Below are 12853 nucleotides of genomic sequence, written 5' to 3'. Positions count from 1 at the left end.
TGCGTTAGGGTACCTTCCCTTCAGTTCTCCACATTCTGAAGTGCAGACATTGCTTCTAGAGCCTATACACTGTTTCCCATGATAAAGGACTTCTTTTAGTTTAGAAATGCAGCCAATATTTATTTCTATAGAATTTGTAATGAATGTGGTGGTTTTATATAATTGTAGTGTTGACCTCTATGTGCTTCTTTTATGAACTAAGTAGGATACATAGGTGTAGAAGCAATGTTTCATTTCCCAGATTTCAGAAATTTAATATAAATTTAATTTATTTTACAGGCAACAACCCAGACTGCCTTAGACAATTTTATTTAATGAATGGTGTGGAAAGCACATGTGTGTGTGTGTGTGTGTGTGTGTGTGTGTGTGTGTGTGTGTGCACGTGGGCTATTTGACAGTTGTTTGCTGGCTACTGTCACAAGTTTGGCATTACATAAAACCCAGCCTAGACCACACAAAATGTTGTACAAGGGGATGTTGGGTGTCATGTTATGAAACATTTATGATGACTTTCGTACTTTAATATGCGGTTTCCAAATGACAAAATCTGACTCCTACCTCAGTCTGTTAAGCTTCTACAAGGGTGCATCAATGTGTATGTCATCTTAGAGTGTGCGCATACGTGTCTATGTGCGTGTGTACGCTTGTGCATGCATAGCTCTTTTGAATTTGTTGTGGGATTATTTCTAGGTTGCATGTGTTGTGCCCACAGTTCCAGACATAACAGAACATGTGGTACTAACAAAAATATCTATGTGTGCTGTTAAAGTTGTGATACTGTATCTGCTGCCTGCAGCCATTTACCTACATAGCTGAATAAACTGCTTGAAATTTCAACCAGATATCCTTATTCCCCCCCAGGGAGGTCATCAGAGAGAGAGTCTCCTAGATCTGCTAGCTAAAGTGATTTTATTTGGACTCGTCCTTTGTACTCCGCTGTCCCTGATGTGGGAGAGAGCTGTTATTTGCATGATACTACTTCCTGGTTAGTTAACAGAAGTGTCCCCTTCTCCAGAGGTGGCAAAAATAGCCATTATTTGCTTGACCCTTCTCCCTGTTTCAGCCCCCAGCCACCCTTCTGGCACATGGATCACTAACAGATGTTATTCCAATTTAGTATCTGTGATAGCTGTCATGTCTTTTTATAAGCAAGCACATACAAGGAATTGGTAATGCCTTAGCAAATCCACAATCCATACCTTATCAGGTAATAGTGATAGTAAGTCACTGTAAGTAGGTAGCACTGGGCACCCCATGATATTCTTGTCTCCAACACAATCAGGAGCTTAGTGTGCACCTTGAACAGTGAATGAATCTTCAGCTGTGGCATCCCAACAGCTGTGCTGTCATTCACCATGAAAAACAGTCATGCCTGTTCTGCCGTGCTACTCTGTGTCAGTGGTAGATATGGGGGCATTACATCATACAATAAGACAGGTATGAAGGTCAATGTAATTACCATTTCTGATACCACCCCCCCTTTGTTAGCAGTAGTTTACTTGTCAGCCCTTTGGCCACTATAGCACGTACATTAATCCACTCATCCATGCATCAACAACTCCATTTTCCCATTTTTGCACATGGGACTGGGGTGTCACTTTAATGATGACAGTCTTCTAGAGCCAGTGTTGTCACCGTTATTTACTGCAGTTTATGCTTAAACTAGTTCTGTTGTTGTGTTTTGCAGCACTAATGCTTAAGATAACATCTCCCATCACCACTGTTACTACTTAAGTGAGTGTATTTTGGTCAGTGTTGAGCCACTAAAATTGGAGTTCTGTTATCTGTGGTTACTGCCATGCCACAAATACTGCTAAAGAATGTCTTACAGCAGTGCCTTTGACAATAGATGTTTTCTTTTACAGAGCATGACTAGGGTGCTACCTGTGCTTGTACTAATTCTGCAACCCTTTTCTCTAGGTCGTAATCGAGATGGACGCTTGGATTCTATGCCTGCAGGTGGGCCTTTCATTTACTGCCTTTGTATGAAAGTAATGCATTGTTTTGGTAGTCTGAGCACTGAAATATGGAGACAGCTATTTCCTTAATTATTTTAAAGAAAGTATTTTACATTGTGCAGACTGTTTGTGTTATAAGTTGAAGTATTAACCTGTAAAACAAACAATGTGATAAGCTGTAGCACTGTCTGTAATCATGCATTTGTTTTACTTGACTTTTGTTGTCTTACTGATGTGATTTTGTTTTTCCTTACTCACCTTACATACTGTGTTGTAATGTTTGACTTAAAACTAACCGCCCACATAACCCCACCCTGGCATTCTCTTGCATAATCAACTCTTATAATTAGCTTTGTTTTGTAATATGACTTTGTTACAGACTTTTTGACGTATGTTTTCTCTGTATATTGGGCAAGGAACCATAGCTTCCTATTTATCCGGAGAGATGCAGCAGAGTGTGCAGAAGTGTGACCAGAATAGAAACATCTGATTTCTGCAAGTTCCCTGGCACCAGGAAACAGATCATTAGCAGAAATTCTAGGACAGCATCTCTTGGTTCCTTAGTAACAGTAGTCTGTTTTCTGGTAAATGAAGGTTTCTGTGTCCTTGCTTTCGCTGACACTGCTACTCATTTCAGTTTCATTTTCACTGACCTAGTTCCATCACCTCTTTTGAGCTTGCCTAGCTCTCTTGACGTTGAAGTCCAGAAAGACCCCAGAATCTTGACTTTGCATCATATATCTGTAACTTATACTTTGTAAATAAGGAGACTAGTCTACATTTAAAGATGTATTTTAAAGTTTGCTGTACTGACATCCAAAAAGAATGCTGCTATTCTTCAGTAATGGTCTGTGTGTCTGTGTGTGTGTGTGTGTGTCTGTGTGTGTGTGTGTGTGTGTGTGTGCAAAATGTAGTGTTTACTATATTTAAACATGGTATTTACGTATTATCGCAACCATGCGTTCTCGCAATCAGGTTTATGGTATTGACTCCTTTGCTCCACAGTCTGTGCACGGTGGAATAGTCATCAAAACAAAAACCCACATAGCATAATATCGGTCTGTCCTTACTGAATCTGAGAAGTCAGCAAAACAAAATGTCTCCGACCCTAATACCTAACAATACCTGTGCTCCACAGTCGCACATGGTACTTTCAGAGTTCACAAACTTTTTATGTACTTCTCTACAGCCCTGTTTGTGATCTTTCCCTCCCTCTCATCACAGCTAAAATGTTTTACAATATCTACATACATCGAGATTTCTGGCTTAAGCCCTAGGGAACATGGATGAAACACTCCAATCATGGGTGTTTCAACGTGATTGCGAGAATGCGTGGTCTTTCAATGACTTTGCAAAACAGTCAACCCAATTACAATTGGGAAAGAGACCCTTAAGTACCAACATGACCAAAGCATCAAAAGTAACCCAGCTCAGCATGTCCTAGGCATGTTGCTGCGAAGTGACCCAAAGCAAAAAGAAGAAAACAGCTGAAATAAGAAAAAAAACAGCAGAAGACCACCACTTCCTACAGCTAAATTGAAGGCTGCAGCCCAAGTGTGGCAAAATTAAGACATATGTCATTCTCCAACCAACAAGGAAGGTGCAGAAAGTAAGTACTGTCCTGGCAGCAGAGAAGAAAGAAGGGTACTTCAACCAGGCATTCTCGCAATCACGTTATTTATGTTATTGAGAAAGGATTCAGTACCATAAATAACGTGATTGTGAGAACACGTGGTTGCGATAATACATAAGTAGCTTAAACATTAACATTTCATTTTTACTGAGTGATTTTATTTTCTCCTTAAAATGGATAGTGACTGCCAATTCCATTTTTTCCTGGACTCACTATCCCTTACAGCTTTATTTTGTGACTTCCAGATAGTTATCCTCCTCCTCTTGTAATTCTTTGAGTTAATCATTGTCATTCTTTCTGGCCCCCTTTTTATGAGCAGTAGTCCATTCCTAGCTCCTCTCTACTTGCTAGCTGACCTCTAATCTATGATGGTCAAGGCTTGACCTCCATGTGAAGTACAAAAGGCAGTCTTAATATTCCATCCGTGTTCCTCCAAATGGAAGAGTATTCAAGCTCTGTGTTAAAATATGGAAGAGATAGCATAACTCACTACTTTATTGCTGGGAAGGGAGTACAGTTTGCTTTGTAGTATTCATCTTCATGAAAGTAGTGCGCATACTTCCTTGAGCAGCTATAATACTCTGATATATGTACCCCATCCAGTTTGTAGTACTCTGATATTATATATATATATATATATATATATATATATATATATATATATATACACACATATATCACACCCAGTCTGGTTGGGCGGGTTCTAAATGTTCAATCACCATCAGACGTCATTTATATTCCCTTGTTACTTAGGTAGGATGACTGCTCCAGTACAGTTTTAACTGTCACCCAGCCCAAATGACAGACTACCCAAGACTGCAAAGGACAGATGTATATGAAACATATTCAAGTAGTAGTGGCACTTCTTGCATACAGATTTAGAAACTATTTCAAGTTTTGTAGGATACATCCAGGTACTGATCATTGTCCTGCAGAGGTCTAGTATGCCACCCAGTATTAACTTCCTACATTATGGCCCATTATTCAGGATAAGCAGATGTTGGAAATGGTAACCATTTGAAATGGCAAGACCTGCTAGAGAGAATCCCAAAATAGGGAGACTTAATGGCTGAAATAATGGACTTCATATATATATATATATATATATATATATATATATATATATATATATACATATATATATATAGACACCAAGTCCGAGATGCTATTTCTCAGAATATTCACTTTTCTCTGAATTATGGCAGTCTCGGAGATGGTGTAGGGAGCCAACAACATTGTATGAATAAATATAACCTATATGATATAGATATGTATAGTTTACTATATGTATACAAGAAAATCAGGCTAAACAATATCTTGAGCCTTTGTAGTCAACTATATCACCGTCACAGAGAGAGTTTAAGCAGGGGTGCCCAAGGCATGTAGCAAACTTGGAGGGGATAGAATGAAACAGCTAACTTTTGGTAGCGTACTATCTGCAACAGCTTCTCAGAAACAGATACGTATGTTGGTCCCTATTAAAGCAAAGTAAATTCATTGCCTTTTCTGACATGAACTTGGATGGTGTTTTATATGCAGTATGTTCTTTCTTCTTTAGGGGAGTCGAGTAGACCTTTGCTGCTCTACTCAAACCACTATGACTAACTTTTTTCTTACTTTGGTGTCTTGCAGTACAAGTGAACAACTTGCAACTATACAAGCGAGCCTGTCCTAATTGCAGTTCCATTGTTAAAATAACTGTCAGTCTTAAATTTACATTTTTCTTTTTTTCCAGGTAGCATATTTTTGATTTTGTCCAGTGTTGGTCACATTTATGGTTACTGCTTTTTAGAAATATGTAGTGGGTGTAAGTTATTGTTTTTAATTAAAAGCACATTCCTTTTCTAATTTTGGTTATGTCTCCACTTGTGTCCCAGCCCCAGCAACAAACAGTAAACCATGCTAAGTAGCTGGTAGCCTGGCACATTATGTCCTTGTATGTACACAAATATTCTGACCCACATATTTTCAATGAGTTAGTTTTTTCCATGTACTACTTAGACCATTACCAGGCATTACCTGTGTTCCTGCGTCTAGTCATATATCATATTGTACCTCCTTTATGCAAAAAAGTAACACTATGATAAATCTTTTTTGTCACACAATTTTCAATTATCTTTAAAAAGATCAAAGTCAGACTGGGACTGCATTGTCTGAACTCTTGCTTTTATCAGCACTAATCGTGTCTCCAGCTGGTTTAGCATTACTGATGTAGCTGTTGTGTGCTACGTAGCTCTTCTGAGCTTAAAAACAGTTTGTCAGTACATGCCTAACTAACCTAGTTAGTCAGACCTTATCCCAGTATCTTCATTCAGCTATTATTTACAGTTAAGTGACTATTGTTCTTCTGCACTCCTCATCTGAAGTGTCGGCTATCGGCTCGAAATGCGGAGTGCCGAAAAGCCGAAAAAAAAAAAAAAAAAAGACTGAAAACTGTGAGAAGAGCAAATCTCTAAAATCACTCTTCACCTTAAAACTTCTTTTTGCTGCAAGCCCCCCCCCCCCCCCCCCCCACAAACTATATATACCAACTCCAAGGTTACCATGCCTTGGAGGAAAAGGGAATAATGTGAGCAATGGCATCCTGTTCTTTTAGCCATTCCGTCTCCAGATTTCAGGGCTTGCTGTAGCAGGTCTCTGCATTTCAAATGATTACTCTGTTTATCTGCATAATGCCATTTTTCATTCTAAATTGCATCAGATCACTGTTTTCAGGGACTTATAACAACAGTGTAGTGTCAGTTCTGTAAATATTCTTTATGATGCCCACAATGAGTTCCTTTTCTGGAGTTAGGTGTTTGCTTCATTAACAAAGCATAAATAAATAATGGGGATGGGATGTCTATCCACTGCTTTCCTACAGTATAGGACAGAGCTTGACTCTTTTTAGAAAGTGACAGAGATTCATCCTGAGGCTGTTTTTTTTTTTTTTTTTTTTTTTTTTTTGTTAATTTTATAAATCATTTCGTCTGTTCTTTGTATTTTAATAACTGGAAATCCACTGAGCTCTGTTAGGACACATTTTATCTAGACACAATCTGTTTTCACTGTTTGGAAAAGAAGCACATTTCTTCAGTCTTCATTGAGTTTTGGCAAGTAATGAGAAAAACCAGTAAAAAAGTGTAAGGATTTAGGAAGTTTTTGTCCAACCAAAGCATGGTTGAAAAGAAGGAGATGTATTCCCTGTCTTTATATGAAAAGAAAGACTTGTCCAGGACTCATGCCTCAATTTCCAAAGATAAATTATTAACTCAAGCCACAGAAAAAAATAACACTAAAGTCACTAGTGCTAAGGTCTACTAAAACAGACAGAGCATTCCAGCCATAGATGTGTGATTACTGAGCTTGGACTCAGAAGGCTGGCTAGGGGTAGGAGAGAGTCAGAAAGCAATTTGTCCTCTACTTGGAGGAAGATCAGGGATTAAGAGCCCAAAGACAGTCTGTATCCATGGAGGAAAACACCAGATGGTCTGGCTGATGCACTAAATCGGTACCTGGCAAGGTGGGAGATGTCCTGCTAGCAGACATCATGTTACATTTATGGAGCTACAGTCATGCCTGTAGAAGTGATTGCATTTTGGACACTAGGGGGAGGGGATAAATAGGTAGTACAGGATAATAAATTCCCTAATTCCACATACTGGTATTCATGAGTTCCTCCAGGGCTCTCACATATTCCTGCAGCATTAAGTGAATGATGAGAGAGTGTGAAAACAGCCATATACTAAAGTTGGGGGTTGATGGTCATGAAGTCATGGGATCCAAAAAACAAAAAAGTCTGAAGTTAAGTTTAGCACATGCAATGAAAGATCAAAGCACAGCAAACATTCTCTGGTATTTTAATATGACTCCTCCTGGTCTTGTTTTCAAAGTCAGTGGATATAGTTAAATTAAGCCATTGTCCTTTTCCTTGATGTTATTTTAACTAAAGAGGATATACATCTTGTTGGACAGGCCTTCCAGGGTCCCATATATTCTGGACCGTTGCCATCAGCTTCTGATGCTAGTAGGTTATCTACAGCTGCAGTTGTTCTAATGCTTGGTACCTGAATGTCTCCAGAAAGACTTTGGTCAATACAGTCCCTCAGTTGCTGACCAGACCTTCAATGGCCTCTAAAACTAATACCACCAGATTTGTTTTGTTAGAAGGAATTGTCCCTTGTGTCCTTCACATCTCATTCTGACCACTGCAGCAACACTTCTGCAAGTTCTTCATTGTCTGATATCTCTGGGAATTCTATGGATTCCTTCTAATTTTTACCATCACTAAGGGCCGGGACAGGCAAGACATGCTCACTGGCAACCTTTTTCTTTGGCTACAGCTACCTAAGCAGTGCATTTCTAACCATATGGACACTTGACATCTGTTGTTTTTCCTCTGAACATGTTAGCCTTCATACAATCTTGATCCTTTCCATCTCAGCTGATGCTGGTGGGCCTGGCGTTGGGAAATCCCCCAGGCACTTGGTCTTAATAGGTTTAGAAGAGTCCCAGGAATTATCAGTCATAGCCAGAGGACATTTTGTTAGTTATGATTACTAGTAAGTCATAAAACACCCAGCCATAAATCCTGTTTCTCTATTTCACCTGCAGAAAAGGAAGTCATTATTTCTTTGATCCTTTTCCTCAGAGCTAGAAGAACGTCCCAACACAGATGCCAAGAGACGGCATTGGCATTTGTCTCAGACACCAGTTTTGTAAAATTCTTAAGGCAATTCAAGAAGCAGATAATTGGCGATTAGCCCCCCACCCACTTCTGTCCATGTGCAGTGCCGTTAACAGTGTGTAGTGAGATATGTGAGCATCAGTGTACTATAAGCAGACATCATGTCAGCAATGCTTTGAATAAGCATATTTTCTATTCTGCAGGGTATAAAGGTTTTTACAGTCTTGATATTGGATATTTAAGCAATAATTAATGACTGTGTCTGAGTAACACAGGGTTTACCCATGGTTGGCATGGTTTTATCATGAGGGTGAAGTCTCAGTGATTAAACAAAGCCAACAGGTGGTAAATCCTGCATTTACCCACACACAGGGGTGGATTAGTTTTATTGTACAATGACATTATTTAAGAAAAAAATCTTACCTTTTCTAAATTGTCATTATATTAAAAGTCTTTAGTGCTGTTCAACAGGCTTCTGGTAGTCCAGGGCACTTTTTTGACGTACTGTGCTTGCTCTGTATGTATACTGGAAGAATACAGAATGTTGTCGTCTCTGCCCCACCCGCTCTCCTTTCTTTATATTTTTTGTAGAATGCACAGTTATTTGTTTGTAAAATATGCAGTCTTCAACAGTGGTGTAGCTAGTGTGGGATTTGAGGGGCAACAGCTCCAGGTGCAATGTGTTGGGGGGGCTCAATCAGCCAATCCCGATTAATCTTTACTGTAATACCTGTTTTTTTAAAAGACAATATTGCATTTGCAGTCAAATCTGAATGCTGTAGCACTCTGTGTGGGATCTAAATTATAACAACTACTTGCTACATTGTAGCAGTTTGCTATGGTTTAAAAGTAAAAAAATATATATATTTTTTTTCCACTAAATCCGGAGTGCTATAATGCTGTATGCAGGCAGGGTATAAACTGTAGCAGCTGCTCGCAATTTGCTACAGTTTAAAAAGTTTCATAGGTTCATAGGAGGTAACTAGGCTGACAGACTTAGAGCCTTTACAAGCCTATCCATGTTAATCCGAAGTATCCAAAAAGCACAAAAGAACACTCAAGTCACCACAGAAAAGCAACAATTTAATAATCCACCACCATTGTGGCACTTAATCCCAAGTATCCCCATTTGTTCTTTTTGAGTAGTTCATGGGATGAATTTATGAACAGAGTGGGTCTATGATCAACACCAGCTAGCTCTGTCCATGAGGGCCATGAGTGGCACCCCAGGGATGAATTTGTGGTCTCCCATCCAATTATCTAGGTTGTGTTTGAATACGGTCAGTGAGGAGCTCTGTTTTACATGAACAGGAAATCTATTTTTTTTTTTAAACTAAACTGTGAGCACTGAAGTGCTCCATGCAGGCAAGTCTTAACTGTAGCAACTGTTTGCTACATTCATAACAAACAGTTTGATACAGTTTAAAAGAAGAAATGCTTTTTTATTTATTTATTTTTTATAACATATGTTAAAGGAGGGTTGGGGCAGAGCATAGAAACAGGACCAGAATGGTTGGGTCTGGGGGGGGAGGGCATGTCATGCATCTGGCCTCCTGACTTGAGGTACCAGTAGAAGGAATTGCCTTTTTTTTTTTTTTGCTGGGGGTGATGTGTAGATCTAACTGTAATAAGGTGATCACTTATGGCTTATTACAGTGAAGTGCTTTTTTTTCCTCTTCACTTGAAGAGCTGAGGGGGTGGGGAGCTGGTTCATAGCACTGGCCCAGGGCACTAATTGAACCAGCTATGCTTCTGCTTTTCAAGTTCAAGCTAATCATTGAGGATTGCATTCATTAAGTGAGTTGCCGTTGAACTGATTGTACAGTTCCTGGCACAGAAAGCTGTGATATATATAGATATTTTTTGTTAAATGTATATACTGCAGTAACCTGCACCATGGAGCAGACTATTTGTTTAAGATTATTTTAAAAACAGTTTGAATTCTTTGCTTAACAGTCCAGAGAAAGTAAGTTAATATGTTTCTTCCTGTAGAAAAAGAAGCATACAAGGTTTTCACAGAATAATATCTGACTTGAATGATCATATTAGTTTGAAACGCTTCTTGTAAGATGGATCTCACTGAATTGATAGCAGCTGCTAACTAGAGATTGTTTTGCCATTTTTTTAGCTATAAAACCAAATATTTGGGAGCTGCATCTACTATGTTGAAGTATAGAGATATAAATGTCTGATGAGGTATACAGTGTGAAAAAGCTATCACAGTTTTCATCTTATTTATTTATTTTTAGTAAAGGAGTTTTTAGCAGAATTTCTCTTTACTTGTTTGTTTCTGAGGCTGAGTCTGAAATGTTGGAGAGATTCGTTTCCATACCTTGCTCCAGTCCTATGGAATTAACAATTTCCATTTCCTAGATTAAAACACCTTACCACTTCCCAAAAACCCATCTACCCTAATGTAATGTAACAAACCATGGTCCTTACTTTCTTCCCTGCCATACTGATCTGTACTACAATAACATATTGAAGCAAACCCTTAACATTATTAATAATGGAAATATTAAAAAATAATAGTTCATGCTCTCCCCAACCACCTGTCAACAGCCCCTTGTTAAATATTTTCTTGACAAATTTGTAGCAGGATCACAGTGTCTATTTAAACATTTCCTTAAATCTGCTATACTTATCACAGTTCCTCAGCATTTCATTTGGCAATTAGCAGTGTTTTGCTGTGTTTGATGATCTGATTGTTGAAGGGTAGCTCCCACTCCTGGATACATCACTTGGGTCTACTGTATGTCCATCAGTATTGTATTCTTTTTTTTTTTAACAAGAAACATGTTTATCAAACCATCTATTATGACACAGACAATCATACATTTATATAAATGAAAACAAACCACACCTACACAATCCTAGTTACAAGCATTTTACATCACAAATCATACTGACACACTCCCACTTGCAAACATTATACATCACTTATAATCAAACCAATCATTCCGAGTCAAACATTATAGAACTCATTTAAGTTCTGTCTTCTTTTAAACCTCATTCCTCCCCCTGTATGTATTGTTCCCACCATTCCCATTTTTTCCTATGTAGTTTGCTCCTACCCTTTTCGAAAGATCTAATTTCCAGTTGTTTTTACCCGTTACTATATTTGCTACTTCTAGTATGGTTGGTTTAAATTTTGATTTCCATTTTCTAGTAATTGCTTTTCTGGCAGCCACCACAATTGACACAAGGCCTTTACTGTGTCTAGGTAATTTCCATTCTGTATCATAACTCATAAAAATCATCTCCCTCGTTGCACCACTCTGCCAACCCAGCATCTCCAACAGTGCATCCTGCAGGGAATCTTTGAAGTCCACCAACTCACCACACTCCCAGACAATGTTCCCAGTCACCTGTTTCTTCCTCGTCACACCTCCAACATTTGCTATCTACCTGACAAAAAATTCTGTGGCGTCTACTTGAGGTATAAAACATATCTATATGTAAACATTTCCAAGCACACATCCTAAATCTTCTAGATTTTATTGCATATTTGGGAGACATAGATTCATAGTTTGGTACTAGGGAATCGGCCCTAGGGCCTATGCAAGTCTAGCCATAACAATTCCCTAGCTATTTCTTCCCACAATATTTACTTCCCTGTACTTACATACATACCTCCTCCCATTGTTTTTTTGTGAATTGCTTATCCAGTTTCTCATCCCAATCCTTTTTAACCTCATCTGATTGATTGTTATAGTTATTATCCAATATTTTATATACTCTACTAATTATTCCTTGTTTAATGACAGCTTCTGTTCTAGATTCTACTAAAAACTCTACCAGCGCTGGTCTTTCATTTATGACGCCCTATTGCATTCTCTTTGTCTAGACTCTGATATCAATCCTTGATGGGGAATACTATCTGTAACCTGCACTCCAAATAAATGCATGGCATCTTCCCATTCTATCATCTTTCCCTCTTTAATTATTTGCTCCCAATACCTTGGTTCCTTTGCCAGTTTTCTCCATTAAATTCTGACACCCTCTTGCCTGTTGTCTATATCCCTAATTGCAGTCATCCCTATTGGCAGAAACTCCTTTCTCCATTCCCATGTTGTCTGGTATACAATGAGGGTCTATATTAGATCACCGAGCGCTTAAAGAAGTGAATGGTGAGTAATCGACTTTATGTAAGCGAAAGCTTGCAATTTCGAACTGTCAGAACAGCAATTTTTTTCCTAGGGAAAAAAAATCGCTGTTCCAACAACAACAACAAAAACATACTTTAAACATTACATTAAGTGGGGGGCTGTGCCCCCCCCACACCCCCTACTTAAATATACCAACTCTGAGACTGCACTACAGTGCCAAAAACGGCAAAGTAACAAAGCAGCCAAGCAAATTCTTTCCCAGGGAAAGAATTTGCTTAAAAGCCACTTCGATATTTTGCTGTTTCAGGCTTTTGAGTTCGACCAAGATGTATTTGAAAGAATGCGTCTTCGGTCTTCTAATAGGGAACCTACAATGAGCAATCATTCTCCACAAACTGTCTGCTGTCTCCCACTTTTAATATTTTTCCCTTCTGCCACAATTTTGTCAGAATCAACTCTTTCTGCTTGTAGGATTGCATCTTTATTA

General features: G+C 38.6%; 1 protein-coding gene across 1 annotated transcript in view; it reads left to right on the top strand.

Annotated features, from left to right (window-relative positions):
- Window positions 1–12853, top strand: part of MAP7 (microtubule associated protein 7) — a 1390439-nt gene that overhangs the window by 211821 nt on the left and 1165765 nt on the right. Inside the window, exon 3 of the mRNA XM_044076419.1 lies at window positions 1921–1959. Coding sequence (XP_043932354.1) covers window positions 1921–1959 — 39 coding nt within the window. The remainder of the gene's footprint in view (window positions 1–1920; window positions 1960–12853) is intronic.

The sequence above is a fragment of the Protopterus annectens genome, chromosome 1.part1 (assembly GCF_019279795.1).
Source record: "Protopterus annectens isolate FY-2018-M chromosome 1.part1, PAN1.0, whole genome shotgun sequence".
Taxonomy (NCBI): domain Eukaryota; kingdom Metazoa; phylum Chordata; order Ceratodontiformes; family Protopteridae; genus Protopterus; species Protopterus annectens.
Note: the sequence above shows the minus strand (reverse complement) of the source record. Positions and strands in the feature narration are given on the sequence as shown.